The sequence below is a fragment of the Henckelia pumila genome, unplaced genomic scaffold, assembly GCF_033568475.1.
Source record: "Henckelia pumila isolate YLH828 unplaced genomic scaffold, ASM3356847v2 CTG_525:::fragment_3, whole genome shotgun sequence".
Taxonomy (NCBI): domain Eukaryota; kingdom Viridiplantae; phylum Streptophyta; class Magnoliopsida; order Lamiales; family Gesneriaceae; genus Henckelia; species Henckelia pumila.
In genome coordinates this window covers 5,089,464-5,114,905 of record NW_027331857.1, presented here as the reverse complement: position 1 = coordinate 5,114,905, position 25,442 = coordinate 5,089,464, and the positions used below count along the sequence as shown (strand labels likewise).

The 25,442-nt window shown below is 34.3% G+C and overlaps 2 protein-coding genes across 3 annotated transcripts; one reads left to right on the top strand and one right to left on the bottom strand.

The window, feature by feature from the left end:
* The first annotated feature begins 15,257 nt into the window (after positions 1-15,257).
* On the top strand, positions 15,258-20,766 carry LOC140873190 (transcription factor bHLH48-like). 2 transcript variants are annotated; one of them, XM_073276206.1, is made up of 8 exons: positions 15,259-15,507; positions 15,961-16,397; positions 16,530-16,664; positions 16,761-16,826; positions 18,922-18,990; positions 19,483-19,554; positions 19,702-19,909; positions 20,442-20,766. In XM_073276206.1, the coding sequence occupies exons 2-8, from the start codon at positions 16,014-16,016 to the stop codon at positions 20,477-20,479; spliced, it is 972 nt and encodes a 323-aa protein (XP_073132307.1). In that variant the 5' UTR covers positions 15,259-15,507; positions 15,961-16,013; the 3' UTR covers positions 20,480-20,766. The 2 variants fall into 2 exon arrangements, with proteins under 2 accessions (XP_073132306.1, XP_073132307.1); XM_073276205.1 differs by having other exon boundaries at positions 15,258-16,397.
* Positions 20,767-22,762: 1,996 nt separating this feature from the next.
* On the bottom strand, positions 22,763-24,802 carry LOC140873294 (uncharacterized). The gene is made up of 2 exons (XM_073276381.1): positions 23,937-24,802; positions 22,763-23,862 (listed from the first exon to the last, which is right to left on the bottom strand). The coding sequence occupies exons 1-2, from the start codon at positions 24,667-24,669 to the stop codon at positions 22,763-22,765; spliced, it is 1,833 nt and encodes a 610-aa protein (XP_073132482.1). The 5' UTR covers positions 24,670-24,802.
* Between the last annotated feature and the right edge of the window lie 640 nt (positions 24,803-25,442).

Sequence of the window (25,442 nt, the reverse complement as noted above, 5' to 3'; positions counted from 1 at the left end):
AACAAGCTATAACATACTATACCCATACATCAGAAGAAACTTTCTTTGCATGAAAATGGAAATGAGATTCCAAAAAAAAAAAATAATAATAATAATAAAAATCGTTGGGAATAATCAAGGAAAACGGGTCCTACCCGCTGTTAAATGGGCCCATCCTTACCAGATTTCACCCAGTTGGTATATTTACTCCGCGATTTAATTGAATTTTAATATAATGTTGGGTCCTTTTCCAAGCAAAAACTAGACTCGTTTGCCTTCTTGCTTCTTTGTGTGGGCTATGGCTACTAATCTATGTTCTAATCAACATTTTTTTAAAAAACTTTTGTTAGCAAGCTTTATAAGCTTTATACATATATTATATATACATGTCTAACTTAAGATATCCGTCTCATAGTTAATTTTGTCTTTTAAGACAACATAATCGATCAATAAAAAACTCGATCTGTATATTCGTTTAATCTCTGTTGTTTCTATTATTAATTTAAACATCGGAAAGATTACGTGACAGATACAATCTGATCAGAACTATTCGTGTATACATATATGCATAAATACAAATATGATCGTATCCATTGTAATTAATTTTCAAGTACTGTTTCGTCGAAATATCTGCATGTGTTTTCTTGGATACTAGCTAGGATCATATTTTTTGTGGGTGTATGTTGTTTTATAGCTTATAATATGACGATGAGTTGACTCATGCAAAATGCGAAAATCGAGAGAAAAAGCTTGTAAACTTTGAGCTAAAAGAAAGAGAAATCAGTAATCATTTCTAAAAGATGGACCCGTTCGATCCACGGGTCTCGAATCAAAATAATAATCTAATTTATATTTTATTGGAAGATCTATATATTATTTTATATATATACTTTGATGTGTAGTTTTATAAAAAAAACTATTTTTGAACTTATTTTGACAATGTTTGGATTTTACATAAGATCTGATTCCACAAAAAAAAATAAAAAAATTACGTAAAGATCTACTAGCATATTTTTGTTATATATATTAAATCCAGATTAAAAAAAATACAGGACAGAAATAAAATAATAATTCGAAGTGGGTCCTAAAAGCCCATAAAATATTGGGCCAAGCACGTGAATTTGTCGCCATTGGATTTTTCATCATCATATAAATTAAACGCAATGGATTTTGTGGTCCCAATGTTAACATACATGATCAAAGGAAAATGAAAGGAATTAGTTAACATATTATTTCTTTTTTATATAATACAATTTTTTTAAAAATAATATAATACGAAATTTTGATTGTGTTATATAGTAGGGTCGTTGCGATTTTTTATTTTTTCGCCGAAATATTTCGTACTTAAAACCCCAATAAAATGCAAATTTTATGGAAAACCCAAAAATACTTTATTTTCTGACAATTTATAAATGCATCAATTTGTGTAAAAAATGTTATTTAAGGTAACATAAAATTTTCCTAAATATGTATTATTTGTAGTAACTGACATTAATATGTGTAATAAATTACTCGATAGAATAATTAGCTGTACTGCTGTATGACTCATTATTCCTCTTACCAGTGAAGTGGACGATTATTTGACTAGATCCATAATTAAGTGCACCGTACTTATTAGAAAACCATGCATATATATATATATACATATATATATATATATACTATTAATAAAGGAAGAGGGAATAATAATAACTACTTTTTATGATGCTTTTTTTAATATTCTAAATATACCCTTAATTTGTTGTGGTTTTTGTTTTTTTAATTCAAATTTGATTTACTTTTTTAATTTATTTATTTTAATTTTTTTTAAAATTAGGGAAAGAAGCTCAACACAACAAAATTTGAGAGCATTGTGACTTTATAATTTTAAGTACCAGCTTCAATATATATATTTTAAATGGTATTGAAACAATTGCATTCGTAGCTCCAATTAGGCAATTACGGAGGAGGATTCGTACAGTCGACGTAATATAGTGAGATAAGATGTTGTATATTAATTTGTTGTTGTGTTAAAATTGTAATTTGTATACAAATATAAGATGCATATTTTGATTGATTTATATATTTTGGAAACATATAAGTACTTTATTGTTTAGAAAGAGAAGATTCAGATTATTGGACCCTCTATGGTCTATCTATACACACAATAACAAAGAGAAGGGGTCGGGCTCAAATGGATCCCAGTTGATTTGAGAAGCATTTTATATAATAAAAAGATTATTTGAATAAATCGATTTTTTTAAAATAAAAAGTGGAAAGGAAGCCAATGGACCAATTTGTTTTTACAGAAAAAAATTTATATGTGGTGTTAAAAGGCTCCTTTTTTTAAAAAAAAGTTGAATATGGATACTTTTTAAAAAGTGTGATTACAATTTAAGCATCAAATATAATCTACTTTATTATTTATTGCTAGATGATCCGAGGAGTTAAATTTGGAAAGCAAAAAAAAAAATAGATGAATAAAAACTTAGAAAAAAAAGGCTTAAACACTAGCTTAGGGGTGGCAAATTTTACAAAAATCCCGACCCGTCCCGATTCCCAACCCGTTCCCGTCCCGAATTTTTTCCGTGCCGAACTTTTCTCAACCCGAGTGTTCGGGATTTTTTCCGACCCGATCAATGTCGGGATCGGGATAGAAAACCCTTCCCGACGGGATTCCCGACCCGACCCGAATATAAAAATAATATTTTTTAATAATATTTTTTAATTAAAAAAATAATTTTTTTTAATTTTATGTTTTAATATTAATGTTTTATAATTATATACCATATAATTTTTTTATATTTATCTTTTTTAATATTAACATTGAGTTATAATTTTTTATTTTGTTTTTTTTATTATTATGAATAATTATATGTTTTTTTATTAATCAAGTAGTTGTTTTAGTTTATTTGTAATGTACTAAAAAAATGTTTTAGTTTTTTAATGGTTATATATAGAGAAATTTTAATTTATTTGTAATGTATTAAGAAATTGTTTGATTTTTTTCATAAATTTTTTTCAAAAAAATATTTTCATAGAGATTTTTTTTTAAAAAAATATTATTCGGAATTATCCTCTCCCGACCCGACGGGATCCCGAATGTTCGAGATCCCGAACATTCGGGTCCCGACACATCTCGGGTGCAGGATCGGAAGAAAAAAAATATCTCAATTCCTATCGGAACGGGAATCGGGTAAGGGGATTACGGAACGGGTCCCGACGCGATTCCACCCCTACTCTAACCTATGTATATATTTTTGAAATTTTATCGCTCTCTTCTTCTTCTTCCTTTTTTTTTTTTTTTTTTTTTTTTTTTTTCTTTCCATCTTACGGATACCTAGAACACACGCGATCGAATTCTACGTGGTATTATTTAGTTTTGCTCAAAATGTCTATTACACTGCGTGTGAGTTAAATGCAAAGAAAGTGACGGGTCATCGGATGCGGGTTGGGTCGTGCCCCGGTCCCCACCCTCGCCCACCCGATTTGTTAGGCTTCTGTCTATTTGCATGCCTACACATATTTATCTACGGATCTCTATGTATTAACAACGAATCACACGCGTTGATTTTATGTTTTGTTTGAATTGGTCAAATAAGTAAACTTTTGATAAATAGTTAGGAGCCAATTCTCCCTATCAAGTACCAAAGGCGAGCTTATGTCATAAAACTTTTCAGTATGGTTTTTATCGTATTAGCGTAGTTTGTAGGATATTTTGTTAGTATAGTGGTTTACCCAATGGTTATTAGTCTAATGGTTTATCGGGCGGAACCAGGATTTTTAAATTATTTGGGCTAAAATCTTAGCCTCTAAAATTGTTTAATCATTTGAATCGAACCACCCAAGCTACTATCAAATTAATCCAAAATTTTTCAAAATTAATATATATAAAATTTTATAATTTTTTCAGACCACCCAGGCTAAAGCCCGAGTACCACCATATGTTGTTCCGCCCTTGGTTTACCCCGTACGTCATAAAGGACAACAATTGTGATTCTCACGCCATAAAAAATAATAATAATTATTATAAAATACGTATGTTGCGTGCGTGATACAATACAAAAAAAAAATTAGTATTTTATATATATAATACTTTACGTACTATTTTTTTTTTTTACTATGACCATTTGCTTCCATTTAATCCAAGATGGGATATCAAAAAGAGAACATAGAGAGAGAATTGGGAAATAATGATAATTTTAAATATTATTAGTTTTGCTCTTCGTATATTGCTAGTTTTAAAAATAGTACGAGTAATTTTGTATAATCATTAAAACAAGAGAGACTATTATTATGTGACTATCTTCCATTATAATATTTTATATAATTTCGTACATATATAACTATCTAATTATATTAGATACTCGTATACTACGGACTTTCACTTAATTTGGTGATATTTATTTCAATTTATAATTATACTCTCATTATGTAATTTATTCGTGAAAGTTTTGTTAATGTTCCTAAAATAAGATTTATTTTAAATAAGCTCAGATTTTTAAAAATGTTTTTATTTAAAAAAATGCATAATCGAATTTAATCACGTAAAATGTGTAAATAATCACTAGGTACATATAATGGGATTTTAGCATCGGGGAAAAAACTTATCAAAATGTAGAATGAACAATATTAAACTGCACATTCAGGAGTACGGGTAATTGATTAATTCAAATTGACCGTTGCATCATGAGTTTTAGTTCGGAGCAAACAGAGTTCTAAAAAATGTGAAGCGCGTTGTAGATGTCAATCTTTAAGATTAAGTGAGCTTGGAATGAGTTTAAGCCTAAAAAATTGTTTTTAATTTTTATTATAATTTTAATTATTTTAAGACAAATATTAAATAAAACGACAGATTAATCATAAATATAAAATTTAATAAATATTTCAAGTTTTATTGTAAATATACATACTCATAAATTTTTTTTTTATTTTTTTAAATGAAATATTTCGTTCTAAAAAGTGTTTGCTTAATCGAGCTTAAACGTATTAAAGTTTAAGCGATATTAAGCGTCGATTAAGCGAGATTTTTAGAACACTGGTTCAGTGTATTCTTATTAACGGTGGATTTAGTCACTATCATTGTTTTAAAAAAAATTTAATATGGGTATAAAATTCATGTGTTTTGAATCCATGAACCATGATATCTCATTAATTTTATTAATTGTATTGGATAGATGAATAAATTAAATCCTATATGTACAGACACTGTCTAGCTCAGAAAGGTCTATGGTGGATATTTATTAATACATGTGAGGTATATAATTTTTTCTGTGGATCTCACGTATATTGATAAAATTATATCTTAGTTTTTGATTCACTACAAAGACAATGCCTATATATGTACTAATGAAAAATTTCGGATAGATGAAAAATCAAAATTGGTAGCCCAAGTTGCATTCCCGATATCGATACAATCAACGTAAATGAGTTCATAAATCTAGCCAAACGTTGTAGTTAGTAATGAACAAAAGTTTGTGGATGTTTTATAGTTCATATGATACTAAAATTTTGAATTTAAGAATATTAGATATATATCTAATCTTTTAATTATCGTATAATTAAAATATCAAATAATAAATGAAATATTAAATTAGCCAATTCAAAATCTAATTATAACAATCTTCTGTGGACCGAAAAAAAAAAAGATTATTCTAAGTACGCACAACTCATTGAAAATCTCGTTCTAATTAATACGGTGGAAAATAAATGTAGTAACAAATAATTGACCACCCATGTCGTCCAAATTATTAAATATAGGTTGTTGTTTGGTGCAGATCTACGGTCTACGTGATATTGCATTCTGTATTATGAAGCATAATTCACCTACGATCCAAGGCTTTGAATAATTCAATTTTTTAAGCTAGAATAAAATAAAATCATCTAATATTACAATTTGAAGGTAATATATATCCTATGATCTAACCCTACAAGGACCTACTCAAACAATAATTTATAATATTGAATTGCCATAGACGATTTCTCTTCCTCAGTTATTTTTTGAAATATCGTGATCAACTTTAATTATAAATTATTAATCACAAACATCCATTGAATTTTTTTAATAAATTTAAATTTAGTCAAGCATTGTTTTGAAAATGCTAAAAAAACACTTTTTAATGCACAAAAGCTTTAATATAGGAAATGGTCTCACGGGTCAATTGTACGTATGAGACAAATATTTTATTTGACTCAATCCACGAGAAGATATTTTTTATATAAAAATATTAATTTTAATTGAAAATATAAATATATATGTGAAACTGTCTAGTATGAGATTTTTTATTTAATGATTTCGTAACACTACCCTTAAGCCCCCTTCGACAAATCATATCCATGGATCGATCCCAAGCATGCAGACTCCATCCTATTTTTTAACGTGCGAGTTTGTAACTGTTATTTTTTATGCGCATTGAGTAAACCCCATATTAACGCAATATTTTACAACCCACATTATTCAATTAAAATACAGTGAACAAGCTCTGTGCGACAAACTTATATAAAGAGATGTCGGAGAAGGCCAAACGCTCAGCTATTAACATATTGATCCAATAGCTAGTGGTATTAAGACTTGAATCCGGAATTGGATCATATGCATTTGGGAGGCAGCTCCTATGCAATAATGAATAATGTACACTCCCTTGTTTAATGCTCTACTATCTATTTTATTTACTAACGATTAATATGTATATTTCGACCTCACTAAGACATAGTTTGATACACTTGATAAGTGAATGATTAATAAATTATCTTCTCTCATTTCATGTTTGATATATTTTTAAAAAGCTCATGATAAGTCAATGAACTCGTGATAAATACTTCTATTTCAAGTAGACTATGTATCCCTTTAATTTGGTAGAAAAAATTTAATACAAGCAAAAAAATACTACAAAAATCCAAACTTAATAATTACATTCATGCATGTGCAAGATCTTGAATAACAATGAAAAATAAAATTTATTATGATAAGGTTAATTTCGTCTTTACAATCCAATATATCAATTTAATCACTCTTATTAAAATCATATCAAACATTTAATATAGTATCCTATCATTTTACTTATCCTTATCTGTTTGGTACATTTATTACTAATCTCGGTATAATTTATCTTGTCCAATACCGCGTTTTTTTGTCATATTATTTATCCATATATTAATTATTTATTTTACATCAATCAAATCATTGATTATTTATTTCACATCAATCAAATCATTCAATTTAAATTACTGTATTATCCCTTATAAATAATATTATTTATATTTTATTTAATGTTAAAATGACAAAATAATAATTTATCATTTTTATATAAAATTTAATCAATCAAATCAAATAAACTATAATCTATCAATCAAATAAAATATTATATTAACTATCATTTCTTATTTATTTTTCTATTGCATAACATTATTTATCCATGTATTATTTATCTCATCACTCGAACCAAACGGTATTGTATATCATTTATTTATCCAATCATATGTACCAAACTATGCCGAAAAACTAGAGTTTGTCTCTCACTCTTTTCATGTACTTAATTTAACTCACATTCAATATTTTTTTAAAAAAATTACTAATATTATTAGCTTTTTATTAAAAAAAAAACTATTATATCTATACATATATACAATATAATAATGCCTAAACCTCTTAAGGGCCCCGTTTGATAGACATGATATATGCTGGATTGATAACTAAGTCCATGTTTGAATTGATTTTTGAATATGAACTGTGATATGGATTGATAAAAGTTGGACTAGCCCATGGACAACCCATAAACACAATCTACCATTGATTATATTTGTCCACATGGATTACAAAAATAATTTACAAAGCTATTCCTTCACTATAAATAATGAAAATCACATGGGTGGAAAGAAATTGGTCCACTTGATTAATAATTGAGAGAGAAAAGAGTATTTTGGTTAATCTAAATTATTTGTACTAATTTATCCCACTTTTAAAAATCATATCAAACATAAAAAAAACTATAAAATACATATTTATATTTTCTTATCAATCAATATTGTAGTCTAAGATTCATCTCATCTTTGTACCAAACGATTAGAATAACCACATTGGTTAAATGAATGAATGGACAAAAATGTCATTTACCACTTATAACTATCATTTTTAAATTTTAATTTTTAATTTAAAAATATAAAAATATTTATTATTTTTAGATATAGTAAACTATTTATGCACGCGAATTTTAGCGTATGCGGATTACTAGTTATTATAATTGATGTCTATTATCTATATTATTTGAATACAAGAGCAATTTAATATTAATTTTTTATAAGTCTCTATTTGTGTTAACTATTAGATTTCAATATTTAAAACCATTTTTTTCAACACAATCCAAATAACATTATATCTATCATCCATTACACACGCATTGTATATGTCGTGTAACATATTCGAGATCAAATTTAATAATAAATCGTATGCATTAATTAAAACTAAAACAAGTGAAAGAGACTTCACCAAAAATAAATACTATTAGATATAGTATAGATAAGCATGTAGAGGTGCAACTGTGCTAGTATATCCAAGCATATGGGTAATACCTAAATCATGCATCCAACGGTTCATATTTTTACACATAGGCGTAATTAATTATATATTGTTGACGTGGCAAATCATGAGAAATTAGATCTATCATTGGTGTTAGGAATCAATCCAAAATTTGGTATTCGAGAATTCACCAAGCAAACGAACACACAAAAACAACAACACAATCCCAGAACAGATAAAACCAATGCACACAGATCAAACTCACACACTCACGCGAAAACAATAAACAACGCAAGTATTTACGTGGTTCGGCAAAGATTTGCCTACGTCCACAGGAGAGCAACACACACACTTTTATTAATCACCAACAGAAACAACCAAGCTCAAGAACAGAGTTTATTACAGAGATGGACTTGGACAAGCTATCAAGCTAGATACAGACACAATTCAAGCTTAAAGCCTTGAATCTACCCGTCACAATCTACGCTTAGTTTTCTCCTCCGAAATCTCTCCTTCTTCTCTCTCAATATATTCTGAAGAATTTTGATTTTCTGTTATTCTCGTTGCGGCCAGCTTCCATCTGCTTATATAGAGAATTAGATCGACTTTCATCTTGGGCTTTAGGTCAACAGTAATTTACGACCCAAATATAAAGTCAACATGGTCCAGCCCGATAAGCTTTCATTCATCAGTCTGATTTGCCCTCGTATTTCGATCTGCATTGATCTGCCTCCAAGCGTATAGCTTTCTCGGACACTTCATCTGACTTCTTAACCAAGTCACAATACTCGAGCAATCTATCTGCATGAACTCATCCGAAAATTCATCTGACCATCACTTCGATCTGATCCCAATATTTGATCTGGTCATGAACTCATCTGATCACTGAGCTCATCTGATATGTACTATTCGATCCGATCTCTTCTCTATTCTCATTCAATATGATAGAAGCATACTTCAACAATCTCCACCTTGATTCTTTCAGGTTGAATGCTGCTCTCCATCCTAGCCTCCTTGGCTAATTTCCAATCACCGCATTAACTAAGTCCAAACATTTCTTGAACTTAGCATACGGCAGTGACTTCGTCATAGCATCTGCAGGATTTTCTTCTGATGCTATCTTCACAAGGATCACATCTCCTTTTTCAATTACATCTTTCACGAAATGCATCTTCACATCTATGTGTTTCGATCGTTCATGATAGACTTGGTGTTTCGTCAAGTGTATTGCACTTTGATTGTCACAGTGTACTACAACTTGATCTTGTTTTACACTCAACTCCGCTATCATCCCTTTTAACCACAACACTTCCTTTATGGCCTCGGTAACAGCTATGAATTCTGCCTCAGTGGTAGAAAGAGCAACCACTGAGTGTAAATTTGACTTCCAGGTGATCGATGTACCATAAAAGGTGAACACATAACCAGTCAATGACTTTATTGTGTCTAAGTTCCCAGCAAAATCCGAATCCACATATCCAACTACCGGATCAATTCCATCTTGTTTTTTTCTCAAATTTCAATCCCAACCCAGTTGTGTTTATGAGATATCGGAGAATCCAATTAAGTGCTTCCCAATGATATGTTCCCGGATTAGCCATAAATCTTGACACTACACTGATTGCATATGCCAAATCAGGCCTACTACACACCATTCCATATATGAGACTCCCCACTCCACTAGCATATGGAATACCAGTCATCTTCATCTTGTCTTCCTCACTTTCAGGTGACTGATTCGCAGATAGCTTCAAATGTTGTCCCAGAGGGGTCAAGACAGATTTTGCTTGATTCATGTTATACCTCAGAACAACCTTCTTTAAGTAGTTCTTCTGACTCAGATGAATCTTCAGTCTTTTCCCGTTTCTCACTATATCCATGCCCAGAATTCTTTTCGCTTCACCCAGATCTTTCATCTCAAACTCTGTGTTGAGCTGTTGTTTCAAGGATGATATCTCTGTCCTACTTTTACTTGCAATCAATATATCATCAACGTAAATCAGTAGGTACAAGATAACCTGTCTTTCATCCTTCTTCAGATAGACACATCTGTCATATTGGCTTCTCACTAAACCAATATCAATCATGAACTCATCAAATCTTTTGTTCCACTGCCTCGGACTCTGCTTCAGCCCATACAATGATTTTCTCAGTAAGCAGACTTTGTTCTGGGTTTTCTGATGTATGAAACCCTTTGGTTGTTCCAAGTAAATGGTTTCTTCCAGGTCACCGTGTAGAAATGCAGTTTTCACATCCATCTGCTCAAGCTCCAGGTTGAGCTGGTTCACCAGTGCTAACATAATCCGGATGGAACAATGTTTGACCACTGGAGAATAGACTCATTAAAATCTATCCCTTCTACTTGACCAAAACCCTTTGCAACCAATCTTTTTTTATACTTGATCTGATCTGTACCAGGAGTTCCTTCCTTCTGTTTATAGATTCACTTGCATCCCAATGTCTTTTGATGCTTCGATCTGTCTACTAGCTTCCAGGTTTGATTCTTCTCGAGTGAGTTCATCTCTTCATTCATAGCTTCAATCCACTTGTTTTTCTGTTTACTCGCCATAGCTTCATCATAATTATTCGGCTCTGAATGCTCCACCTCCTCAGCTACTGTAAGTGCATACCAAGCCAGATCAGCTTCACCAAACCTCTTAGGAGCTCTGATCTCCCTTCTGGTTTTGTCCCTTGCAAGATTGTAAGTGCTCAAATCCTCTGTTTGATCTCTTGCTGTCACAATCTCATCTTGCATCTCTTCTGACCCTTCATATGGCACAGAAGACTCCACCTTAATCGGTAGTTTATCATTCACACTGATCTGACTGTCCTTTCCATCTGTATTCATTTTATATCCCAGTCTGGATTCATCAAACTTCACATCCCTGGTGTTGAAGCACTTTGGACCTCTTGATTCCAGGTTCCAAACCTTATAACCCTTCACACCATCAGGATACCCAATGAATATACATCTGGCTGCCCTTGCTTCCAACTTGTCCTGTTTCAGATGAGCATGCAAGACATCCGAATACCCTCAAGTTTGAGTAGTCTGCAGGTGTTCCACTCCACTTTTCCATTGGTGTCTTGAAACCAATCGCACTGGATGGACACCTATTGACCAAATAGCATGCAGTAGATAATGCTTCTCCCCAAAAGGACTTAGGAAGAGAAGCATTGATCAACATACATCTGACTCTTTCCAGAAGAGTTCTGTTCATTCTCTCTGCCAGACCATTTTGCTGTGCCGTTCCTGCCACTGTTCTGTGTCTAGTAATGCCTTTCTCCTTACATAGCTTGACAAACTTATCTGATAAGTATTCCAGCCCGTTATCTGTTCTCAGGTGTTTAACTCTTCGATCACTCTTGTTCTCAACTGCCAGCAGCCATTCTTTAAACTTGTCATATGTTTCAGCCTTAGTCTTTAAGATTAATATTCATACTCTCCTTGAGTAATCATCTATCAAATACATGAAGTATCTGCCTCCACCATGAGTTTCTGTCCGAGAAGGACCCCATAGATCTGAATGAATGTAGGCCAATGGTTGCTCAGTTGTGTGACTTTCTTGACCAAACGATACTCTTTTTGATTTCCCAAGAGCACAACTATCACACAGCTCAAGTGAGTCGATCTTATCTCCACCTAACAGACCCTGTTTAGACAGCTCATGTAATCCCTTCTCACTTACATGTCCAAGCCTCAGATGCCATAGCTTGGTCCTGTCTTGCTGTTCCTGAATATTTTTTGTACTTCCAATAATCATTTCACCTTGTAGTACATACAGGAGGTTCCCCTTGACAGCTTTCATAACAACAAGAGATCCTTTTGACACTGAGATACTGTCTGCTCCTGATTTGAATGAATATCCCCGAGCATCAAGCGTTCCCAATGATATCAAGTTTCTCTTCAACTCAGGCACATACCTCACCTTGGTGAGTACTCTGTCAATCCCATCATACATCCTTATTCTGATATTTCCAGAGCCATTTATTCTGCATGATTGATTATTCCCCAACATCACCAGGCCCTAATCTGATTCCTCCAATTTTTCAGACCAAGATCTTATAGGACACATGTGAAAGGAGCATCCTGAATTCAGTATCCACTCGTGGTTATGATCACCTTTAGAAACCACCAATACTTCTGCTGAGTCATATCCATCTGTAGCTATGGCCAGAGTACCATCATCCTTGGGTTTTTCATGTTGCTTCCCTTTCCTTTCCGGACAATCTCTTCGCAGATGTCCAACCTTCTGACAAGCATAGCACTTCATATTACCCAAATTTCTGTTCTGGTATCTTCCTTGACTCTTCGATCTGGACTTTGGCCTGTATTTTTCACTGGATGTCCTCTTATCACTTCTGCCTCTCGCCGTAAGACCTTCTCCATGTGATTCAGTGTTTGTGTTTGAATTTTTCTGAAGTTCTTTGGATTGAATAGCAGACATAACTTCTTTCAATGTTATCGTCTGTTCTCTTCCATATAGCAAAGCATCCCTGAAATTTTCATATGCTTTAGGAAGAGCATTCAGAAGTATCAAAGCCCGATCTTCATCCTCAAGCTTTACTTCAATATTCTCCAAGTCATCCAATATCTTGGTGAATTCTTCGATCTGGTCTTCAAGGTTCTTTTCATCCTTGATCACAAAGGAATACAATATCTGTTTCATGTACAGACGATTAGCCAGAGATTTTGTCATGTAGAAATTTTCGAGTTTAAGCCACACCACCGCTGCAGATTATTCTCTAGCCACCTCCCGAAGAGGTCTATCTCCCAGACAGAGAATAATTGCACTGTGTGCTTTCTCGAGCAGTTCATCCTTGTTCTTTATCTCATCGGACATCTCCTCCTTCTTCTTAAGAGCCTCCACCAATCCTTGTTGTATCAAGATTGCACGCATCTTAATCCTCCAGAGCGAGAAATCGTTCTTGCCCGTAAACTTCTCAATATCAAATTTCATTGATCCCACCATCTTTGCTTAGTTTCCCACAGACGGCGTCACTTGTTAGGAATCAATCCAAAATTTGGTATTTGAGAATTTACCAAGCAAACGAACACACAAGAACAACAACGCAATCCCATAACAGATAAAACCAACGCACACAGATCAAGCTCACACACTCACGCGAAAGCCATAAATATCGCAAGTATTTACGTGGTTCGGCAAAGATTTGCCTACGTCCACGGGAGAGCAATACACACACTTTTATTAATCACCAACAGAAACAACCAAGCTCAAGAACAGAGCTTATTACAGAGATGGACTCAGAAAAACTATCAAGCTAGATACAGACACAATTCAAGCTTAAAACCTTGAATATACCCGTCACAATCTACGCTTAGTTTTCTCCTCCAAAATCTCTTCTTCTTCTCTCTCAATATATTCTGAAGAATTTTAATTTTCTGTTATTCTCGTTGCGGCCAGCTTCCATCTGCTTATATAGAGAATTAGACCGACTTTCATCTTGGGCTTTAGGTCAACAGTAACTTACGACCCAAATATAAAGTCAACATGGTCCAGCCCGATAAGCTTTCATTCATCAGTCTGATCTGCCCTCGTATTTCGATCTGCATCGATCTGCCTGCAAGCGTATAGCTTTCTCGGACACTTCATCTGACTTCTTAACCAAGTCACAATACTCGAGCAATCTATCTGCATGAACTCATCCGAAGACTCATCTGACCATCACTTCGATCTGATCCCAGTATTTGATCTGGCCATGAACTCATGTGATCACCGAGCTCATCTGATCTGTACTATTCGATCCGATCTCTTCTCTATTCCCATTCAATATGATAGAAGCATACTTCAACAATTGGGGTATTACTGCTATGTTGAAATCTACCCAAATAAGTTGCGACAGTCATAATTTTATACCGAAATTTGACATTTATGTTAGGTAGTGTTTGCAATCTCTAAAAATAAGTGATTATGAAGATTTTTTTTACAAATTTGTGAAAAGAATCTCCATAATCACTTATTTTTAGAGGTTGCAAATACTACCTTAGTAACCCAGATCCAAATTTGAGGATTAGATTATTTTGATTTTGTATTCTATTTGGATTGAACCCTAAGATACCGTTTGGTACATTGGATGAAAGTGAGATGATACACAAATTTTTACTTATTCCATGTTTCTTTTATTTTTTTGTTAACCCAATGTCATCTCATGGCTCGATATGATATTATATGTGGGCTTGATGAAAAATTTCTTCCAACCCATGATATTAGTGAAGGATGAGTAGAAATTGGAAAGGACAATTAAGAGATTCTATAGTAATAAACACAATAATCTTACAAAATTTAAAACATACAAAACAACATATTATTCACATCTATGTATTGCTCATCAATATTTCATTATATTTTTATTACACTTCTATTTATCTCTCATGTATCTCATCCATGAAACCAAACAGTATCCTAACAATAATATATATATTCATACTATGGTGGATTGGTTTTTGTTTCACCAATTTTTTCATTATTGAACACTTCAAGTTTTATTTAAAGGATTAAAAATGTGATTGAACGAGTTTGTCGTACATGATTTATCAATCACGGTTTTTACTTTGTCAATGTGATTTGAATGATATTGTTAGTTCGAGATTGCGCTCATTATACATCGAAGGATATCGACTATCGAGTCGAGTATGAAGTATGAAGTATTGACAATGTCAAATAAAATAGAAAGGATGGATAATAATTTTTTGAGTTATTACTTAAAATGATCAATAATTTGTTACAGTTGAGTAACTGAGTTGGGTTTGGGACCGAAGCAACGCAGCTTTCAGAGCAGAGTTGGGGGTTTCTATTCTATATTTCTATTAGATAATATGTGTATATATATAAATATCGATAAGTGAAAAAAAGAGGGCTAATGAATTTTACACTGAAAACAGCTCACCGCGCGAGCGATAGAAACCAGAAGAATGGATTTTGACCAATGCCCGCCATTGACGTTGAAGCTTTTCACGCAGAACTTTTAAAGCATCACAGAGCTCTACTTGCCTGCTTTTTCCATCCCCATTTCAAGTACACTTCCACTTTTTCCAAACCTCCAGAGTTGGCACTTTTTTTCTTGTTCGGAAATTGTATCAAACATTTGGGGTGTGTGCATGTTTTTGTTTTTGTTTTTTAAAAAAATTATTGTTTGTTGAGGAGAGAAACTTCAATTTAACGAGTTGCTGTCGTTTTGTGGGTTCGATTTTATTGATTGGAATCTGGTTTTTCAAGTTTTATTGAGGGTATTTCTAATTCTGGAATTTCAGTTCTCGATACTCGAAATTTGCTCAAGTTAAGTGGTGGAACTGAGTTAAAGATCCCTAGTACATTCGCTGTCTGCTTACTTTTTACTCAATTTAGAGTTTATTTACCATCTTTCGCGAGACCAAGCTCTGGATTTTCAAAATTTCGAGTTTCAGATGAATTGTTTGCCATAGCTGATTCAATTAGTGATTTTTTTCTCAATTATGGAACCACAAGTAGAAGAAACTCAGCTGCCATTTAGATCCGGAATACGCGGGTCAAATCCAGAAGAAATGGGCTTCGGATTTTTGCAAGCCCACGACGTAATATCAACTCAAACTCCATCGGAGACCGGTGGGAGCTCTTTCACGGCGCTTCTCGAACTTCCGCCACCACAGGCGGTGGAACTCCTGGTGAACGAAGATTTTCGGGCGAAAACTCCGCCGCCTCCCCCCATTTTTCCTTCCAATGCTGCCCTCATCGACCGAGCTTCCAAGTTTTCAGTTTTTGCTACGGCTGGCAATTCGCCGGAGGGTAACTCTGTGGTGTCAGGTTCTATGAAGCCAGATGTGGTGAAGCAAGAGCCACCGGACTCAGATTCGCACCTTAATTCATCAACGCCTGCAGCTTCAAACCAGAGTCCCAAGAGCCTGAAGCGGAAGGAGAAGGAGAAAAAGGTAATTTCGAACCCCGGACAGTGATATTCATGAATGTTCCTTTCCGGGACCTCCTAAGATGCTTCAACCATCTCATGAAAATTTCGAAATCCATATATTTTCCCCCTAAAAATACGTTTCTAAATTTCTCAGGCAAATGAAACGAATAAAAAGAGCAAAAAAGTGGCCCCGAATGATATTTCTGAAGGCAGTGGAGATAAGCTGCCGTACATTCATGTTAGAGCTCGCCGTGGCCAAGCCACAGATAGCCATAGCTTAGCTGAAAGGGTAGCACTCTTAATCTCATAATGATTATGTTCAATAATCTTTGATTAGCCGCTTAAAATGCGGTCAGGTTGCTAATCAAACAAGTTTTTTATACAGGCGAGGAGAGAGAAGATTAACGCCAGAATGAAACTATTACAGGAGCTGGTCCCAGGATGCAACAAGGTTAGCTGTCATTTTCTGGTGCCTTATTGGTTGGCGGAAAGGCAGTTGTTTCCCTATTATTAGTAATTCATTCGGATCTTAGTGCTATGTTGCAATTAAAAGATGCAACATTTGTAAAGTAGAAGGCATGCATGAGTTTGCACTGGCGAACCCATTATAAACTGTGGAGCCGAGAGATTAATATTTCCTACGGACCAAAACATATTTGAAATTTAATCTAAAAATTTCACAAACTTGTAGTGTAGTCTGGCTTCCAAATTCGTTGAGTCGTCTCCTTAAGTACAAATCCTCCTAGACCTACAGGGCTGTCCGTCAGGAGCCCGAAAACCTGAAAATTTAGTCTAGTCCAGTTGAATCTGGTCGGATTAATTCCGGTTTGGTAAAATCAGGTGGCTTTATTCCCACATCCGGGTAACCCAAGTTAACTAGATATTAAACTAAAATGTAAAATTTTATCTTTCACATATTCGGGTTACATGTTTTTCATAATTTTGTATATTCAAAAGCAAAAAAGAAGGGATTAGTCTGTCAATTGATGACCACCATTAGGGTGTCGCTGTCAACTTTTTAATGGGGGAATAGGAAGAAAAAGCTGATGGGATTTGCACCAAGAAAAGGAGCTGCCCCTGTTGAATTGTCCCTCTCATGATTCTTACATTTCGGTTTCACCCTTTGGCCCTTTGCATTGGGTCGTTACCTGTCATGCTAAGGACATTGTTGTCATTTGCTGCTTCACTCACCTCTTTTTCACTTAATGGTATTGCATCAAATTGGTTCACACTTTGGACTATTTCTTTTTCGCGATCCCACACAAAAAATAGTTACGAATATTCCACGTTTTCTTTTATGATTTGTGTTTATTACTTTAGTTAGGGAGAAGTGCTTTTAGGAGTTAGGCATTAAATACTGGAGTTATAATAGTTATTATTATTATTTGATAATACTCGAGTTATGATTATTTATTGTATTCAGTTGGTACTTTATTGGGAAAAACTTGGAAAATCTAAGGACATTTGGCTTGGTTGTTTTCTTGTTATGTCAGCTTTTTCTAGTTTTCTTCCTCAGATTTTCTCTTCATCATACTTGTTTCCTTTCTAATAAATATTTTTTTGGAGTACAACTCACTGACTTAGGGTGGGGTGGCAGTGGGGATTTCTATTTTGTTTAACGCGGGTTCTAAACCCACGCATAAGGGAGAGGTTTGTGCCAATCCTGCTATCAAGTTTTTGCCAAATCTTTTTGAGCGTTCTCGAGAGTGTACATTTATTTCAGTGGGCAAATTGTTATTATTATTATTTTTATTTTTTCTGCTGAAGAAAGTAGGCATTTCAAGGTACATTGAAATGAAAAACCAAATGCTCTCATGTCAGATTAATTTTATTTACGGTGGCGGTTTATCATTTATGTTCACTGTTGAAATCTCGTCTAAAAAGTTCGAGCTCATGAGAGGTGATACGATCATATTTTTATCCTTTGAACCACCCCCGCACTTGTAAGGCAGGGATAAAGGAATATATACTCGGAATTGGTATCCAAGATGTATACGTGAAAGTCAGTCAAATATTAGCAACAAAAGCCATCCAATTCTATCTTAAGAAATATGTTTGGAGTTTTTGTGCAGTGGTTTCAAACTTGTAACCCCATACATCTGATACCATCTTATAACTTATAACCGTGCTTATCCCTGCTTAAGCTCGTGGAGTCGCAATGAATAGTTTTATGCTTTAAGATGAATCTCCTGCAGACAACAAGGATCAGACTTGCTAGGCAGCTGCCTTAGCTAACTTCACAGTGTAATAACAACTTGTTTAGGAGAATCTTGACGCATAATTTCTTTCCACACAACAGTCCCTAATCATGGGTCTGAGGAATTTTGAACGGCCTCATACTCTTTTAAATAAAAGAATCTTCCACGAGACTGTTTTCATTTTCAACTATGATGGGGCCATTCTTTTCTTTTTTTGGGGGTCAGTCAGTACTCTGAATTTTGATCAGAATGTGTGAAATAGATCTGAAGCCTCTTTGGTTGATGCAATATCGTCAAACACTTTAGGGTGAGCTTTTTATTTTGAAGACTCATTTTGTGGCTCTACAGATTTCAGGGACTGCAATGGTACTGGATGAGATAATAAACCACGTGCAAGCACTTCAACGGCAAGTGGAGGTCTGACTCGGTGCACTCTCCCACTTATGTTTTATTTTGAATTTGACTTAGACTTATATCTGGTGGAATAATTGCATATAAAACATGCCACACCACCTATTCTTCTGTTCCCTTGAAGACTAAACAATGGTGTAAAAAACAGTCTCCGTATCTTCGATTTATCGTTTTAGATATCTGTTTTTACGTTGACCTTCATTAAGGTAGGAAGTTGTGTTTAGTGAACTGGGTATACTATCAGAAGGCTGATTAAAAGATCTTCATCGAACTGCAAGATTATTGTAATCTAACACTCTTAAATGACTCTTTAGCTATTAAAAATAAGGCTGATTAAAGATCTGCTTTGAACTGCACAATTATTGTAATCCAACACTCTTAAATGACTCTTTAGCTATTAAAAATTGTAGTTATTTGAGCAGTTTGGTCCCTTGTGTCCTTGTCACCTTTGTTACATTCAGATTTTCAGCTAACCATAAATGTTTCTTTTGACACCAGTTTTTATCTATGCGACTTGCTGCTGTTAACCCGAGAAGTGATATAAATCTCGACGCATTCTTGGCTGAAGAAGTAAGTATATATTAACTAAAACAGATACCACGGATAAAATAATATCAAAATGAGAGAACTGCGAACAAATCACAATAATTATATCATCTATTTGTATATATACAAGCCGTTTTAATTCCTCTCTGACTGACAAAATTGTTCGTGTAGAGTGAACCAGCAGTCGATAATAATTACCAAAGCATGTTTACTGCATCCGTGTGGCCCGAAGGCCAAATCAGTGGGAGCAGACAGCAATATCAACAGTTGTGGCACTTTGACGGGCTTCAGCAGCCCATCTGGGGCAGAGAAGAAGACAACTCTAACTTCATTACAACTGAAAATTCACTTTTAAGCTTTGATTCTTCATCAAATTCAGGTACTATAAGTTAATAATGGCACACTTTTCTTATTTCTAAGTGAAATTAGTTGGCCATTGAATCAAAGGTAATCTGTACAAGGGGACTCCTGGATTTTGGCGAGGATTGCCACTTAACGTAGCTTAGAGTGCAAAACTTAAGTAATAATTTGGTCTTGATTTGGGGAGTCTCTCAACAATGTTTGATTCAGGAAATGAATTATGAACTGTGATGATTAAGTTGTTTTATGGCACTGAAAAGCTGAAATGATAAGTATTGATCTCGTAGGAAAGTGTTTAATGGGTTCGAATATGTTTTGGAGAAAGAAATTGAAGACGAGATGAAAATGATTTGTTTCCATTTTCTCAAATAAATCGTACACTGTTGCGTTCGAAGAAAAATCCACATGTAAGAGAATTTAAGTTGGGCAGAGTGTCTTCGCTTACTTCCTTACGTTTGCTGTGGATCCTCGTCACAATCACCAACAATGTATTTATTTATGTCTTATGGGATTACTAGTAACTGACTCTTATGTTGTTTATGTCATCGTAGCTTCTCTGCACTCGAGCCAGCTGAAAATGGAGCTCTGAAGGAAGGCTAGAGTTTTTCGGGTAGCTCGGCCTGTATATAGCATATATCTTAGCAATTAGAGAGGTCTTCTCATTAGGGAGGCGTGATTTCCATGTATTATGTTGCTGGAAATCATCATTTGAGTCTATATATAAGAAGATTAAGTCGTTAAACATATTGATGTGTTGCTAATCTAAGCTAAACGTGTTGTTCCATCTTAATACATGGCACATTAACGAAGGTTGATTGATTCATAATGTAAAAAAAAATGTTGACTAATTTACGATGTTCCATGAAGCTAACGACATTATTAGCCTTCCTGACCTATGTTTTCGTAGCAAAAGAGTGGAAATGCCTTGAGCAGTGAGCGATATGTGCTTCGTGATATTATCAGGTCATTTGATCTTGAATTGTATGCATCAGTTTTGTTAGGTATGGCTGTGTCATGCTGCATAATTTAACAACTTTCCAGAAAACAAATGTACCCTTGGGTTTTATTTTTTTTACGACGTGAGAATCTGCCGCTGTTATTTTTCGGTTCTACTGGGTAAACCTCGGACTATTACATTAGTTTATTACATTAGTTAAAGTAGTGTTTCTAAGAGCTTATTTTAAATGTTTATCAGCGTAAGTTAAATTTCTAAGTAACTATTCTCTTTCATCTTGAGGTTTTCAATACAGGTGGCCAAGATTTGCTACTTTGAAATTACTTTGGTTGCGTATTGTCGCCATCATAGGTTGTCTCCAGAATATTTAGAAGTTGAATGACCAAATTGAGAAAGTGAAGCTAAAAAAATAAAAAGAAAAGTGATGAAAAGGTTCTTTCGACCCTATCCATGGGGTAATACCCATGGGTGGTGTGGACTGTTTTGATTGGTCCAATCATATGGGATCCACATAATTAGATTAATTAAAATTTTCTACGCCACCCATGAAATATTACCCCCGGGTAGATTTGAAATTTCCGATTTGAAATTTCCGAAAAGGAGGGAGTAATTAGAGAAATAAAATGTAACAGAAAATATTAAAAGAAAATAAAATTCGACCCCTACCTTTTTTATACATTGTGCTAGAAGATTTGACCGATAAAGCACTGTCACATTCTTTTCTTGTCATCTACTATATGTGATCCCTAATACTGGTGAAATATTAATTTAAATTCTAAATAAAATTCTCGCTTCAATAATTTTGGCTTTAAATAAGTAATCTATATGCCCTTCCACTAATTTTATTTTCATGATTCATTTTCTTTGAATATTTCCTGTAGCTCGTGTTCTTGTTTTTCACGGTTTTTCAATGTTCTAAAAAGCTCGCTTAAGCGACGCTTAATCTTTAATACGCTTAAACTCGATTAAGCGACCGCTTTTTAGAACGAAAGATTTCATTTGTTTTTTAAAATGAAAATATTTTTTTATAAATATGTATATTTATAGTTTAAAACTTGAATTATCTACTAAATCTTATATTTATGGTTAATCTAACATTTTATTTAATGTTTGTCTTAAAATAATTAAAATTATAGTAAAAATTAAAAACACGTTTTCACGCTTAAACTCGTTCTAAGCTCGCTTAAGCTTGACCCTCACGCTTCAACGCGCTTTACGCTTTTTAGAACCTTGGTTTTTCTAAATGAGCAATCCTAAACGTATGAAGAGTCTTTGTCATTTATTTTTTGGAAAATTATTTTTTAATCTTATATGTAAGTCTTGCGATTTTGGTATTATATTTATCAAATTTTCAATTTTAGTCAGCTATATATTTTTTTTGGGGATAATTTTAGTCAATTTTTCGACTTGACGCTGACATAAAATCAATGTAGTGCCGATGCGACATTCATCAACTGTCCCAACCAAAAAAAACTAAAACTACCAAAAATAAAAAAAAATACAATACTTAATCTGAAACTTGATAATACACATAATTAAAATCGTGAAGCGATAAAATTAGAATGAAAAAAATACAATTTTCCCTTTATTTTTTATTACTTTTGTAAATCATTACTTGATTGACGATATAATATCATTTCCCCCCAAAATAATTAAATATGTCTCTTTAAATGTATTAGCAAATTACTTTAATAGAAATATCATTTAATTTACATATGGACAGTTAATAGAACATCATTTTTCTGAAAAATAAATAAATATACATCACATTTGATATTTCTTTAAATTAACCAAAAATTCTACGAGTAAATTTTGTTATATGTATCACCGACCGGACACGACCATGAAAAGAAAGACTCAGAAAAATATGTATATTTACCCAATTCAGCACGTATATATATGATGGAGTATGAGTTTTTATCGATAACCCCTGTTCCAAAACACACAGTATTCGTGCATCCAAAAATCACACATCTCGCAATGAAAAGCAAAACCATCCTCAAATCCTCGCACTATCCTCCCGCAGTATCCGCAGCGTTGGCTTCCAATGGTGAGCATTCGAACACTCGTCAATGGGTGATCTCCATGGCGAGGGACATCATCCACACTCCCACCAAACCTGAATTTCGAAAATTCCCCCACAGATGGAATACAGTTCACGTGGAAATAATTGTCGCACTCGAGGCAACCGTAGAACCAGTACCTAAGATCGATACACTTTTCGCAGATCTCACAGAAGTCGTAGTAATTCTCAGGCGAGGAATTCTGCCGTCCGGACAGGTTCCGGGGTCCATCGGTGTGGAGCTGAAGTGGGTGCGTGTCGAATTTGTGTTCGACTCGTTGCGGCAGAAGAGCGCACGAGATATGCATCTTGTAATCGCAGTTGATGCATTGATAGAAGCGCCTGCTGAAGAAAAAATCGGTTCTTGAACAGCAAAGAAATTCGCCCGGCTCTGTTCTGCGGTAAGTGGATCTCATCATCAGCTGGAGAGTGTGGTTCTTGTGGGATTTGTGCTTGATGATCCGCGGTGCCGAGGCACATTCCACATCCAAGATATTATAACCGCCGCCGTCCGGCCCGTCCGAGTAGCCGAATCCATTACACGAGCGTCTACAAAAGGCACAGAGGAATACGCCGAAGAACTCGGGCCATTCGGTAAACAGGTACATACGACAATCCAGAAGTTTGCCAAATATTTCCGTCGGAAGATTGGCGCATAATTCGTGGACAAGGAAATGGCAATGACTCTGGTTGCAACTGTAATAAGGAGTGGAACCTAAAATGGGTTGAATGCAAACATTACAAAGATCATCTTCCCCCAATATTTCAGTATTTTGATCATCAAGTAATGTCAAGGGATGGTCGTGGCATTCCTCTGGTTTCATCCTTTTCTCGTCTCCGGTTGAGTTTGCGCCATTAGATTCCTCCAATTCGAGACTCGCAGCCCGGATTATCAAACTCGGGAACACCGTGTCCTCCACCGATGGTGGCAAATGGGCTATCAGTTTCTTGTACTCTGTAAAATTATGTACCATCACTATATTCTCGTTCGACAAGTTAAAACTTAAAATCATTCATGTTTATACGTACCTTCGGGTGTGAGATCCTTTAAAGATGACTTCATGCATTTTATATGAGCACCATAGTTGCAAGGTTGACAAGTGTAAACACCAAGTTTTAGAGGCAGATCTTCCTCACAGATTTTGCAAGACCCCCAGGAAATCTCCCCCTTGGGGAAAGGATGGGAGTAAAAGAGAGCGAGTGGGTGAGAATGGTCGGCATGCTTCGCGACCGGTGGAAGCGAAGCGCAGTCCTGATGAAGCCAGTAATTGCACTGTTGGCATATGAAGAAGATGCCATTCTCTTGTTCTCCACATGCATTACACACAGCTCTGATTTCCCTGTGCGTGGGGCTCAACGGATGGTCGCGGTGGCTTCTGTGTGTGGTTTCCATTTTACAGGGAGAAGCACATAAAGGATGAAGACTAGCATTTCGGTGTTCAATTTCTTTGGGACAGTAGGTGAAGTTTTTACATATTTGGTAGCATTTTAAGCACCTGTCACCCTCATTTGTTGGAGTCGATGATAGAATAAAAGGGTTATACTTTGCACTAAAATAATCTGGATCGATCAATACCTTGGGAAGGTCAGCACAATGTTTGTGCAGAAAAAAAGTGCAACTTGAAATGCTGCAACTGTAAAATCGAGTGCCGGCAATAATCAGAAGCCTACATACCTTGCAAAGTTTAGGCTTCTCGTCGTCGTCGGACTTGAAAATCAACTGATGCTCGTGGATAAAATCTTTAACAGACTGCTTATCCATGAATATATATGAATGTACTTGATAATTTATTAAATCTGAATACGTGATGTTTTCTCATTTGGAGATTTATATAGGAATAACGCCTTCTTACTGTTGAATGTAGCAGCACTCTTGACTCTTTGAATCTTTATTTATACTTTCCTTGACGTTCATATATATATATCTAGCTAGAAGGCAATCTCCCCATTATTTTTATGAATTGTGCTTGAAGATTTAACAACTAAAGCAAGTGCAATCATTCTTTTCTTATTGTATGTGATTGGCGTTATATTAACTTAAAGTGTATTATATATCTTTGTTCTATAATGATTCTTTGAGTTAGTAGCAAGGGTGCATGAGACTACAAGTTCAAATCTCATTTGCGTGGATAATAATCACGTTAGATAAGTGAGTGTGATGTCTTGTCTATCATTGGTTGAAAATAAGAGTATAAAATGGTTTATAAATTTAGTTATTCAAGCAATCATTTTATTTTCACAAAAAAAAAGCAATCATTTTGTTTATAAATTTTTATTTCCAAAGATCATTATTAATTAGTTAATTGTTAGATGGTTTGGATGGGTGGAGTTTAAATACTAGGCAAAAGGAGGATTGTGACACTTTTGCAATGGTTTCTTGAAGCATTGGCTGGTCCATAATCAATTTGCATGGGAAGGCAAAAATCAAAATGATATCTGCAATCATGGTTGTATCCCGAGCAAGTATAACTTATGGGGTACAATGTATTTCCTGTCAGAATATTATCTCAAATCCACTTATTTCAATCGCTCGTT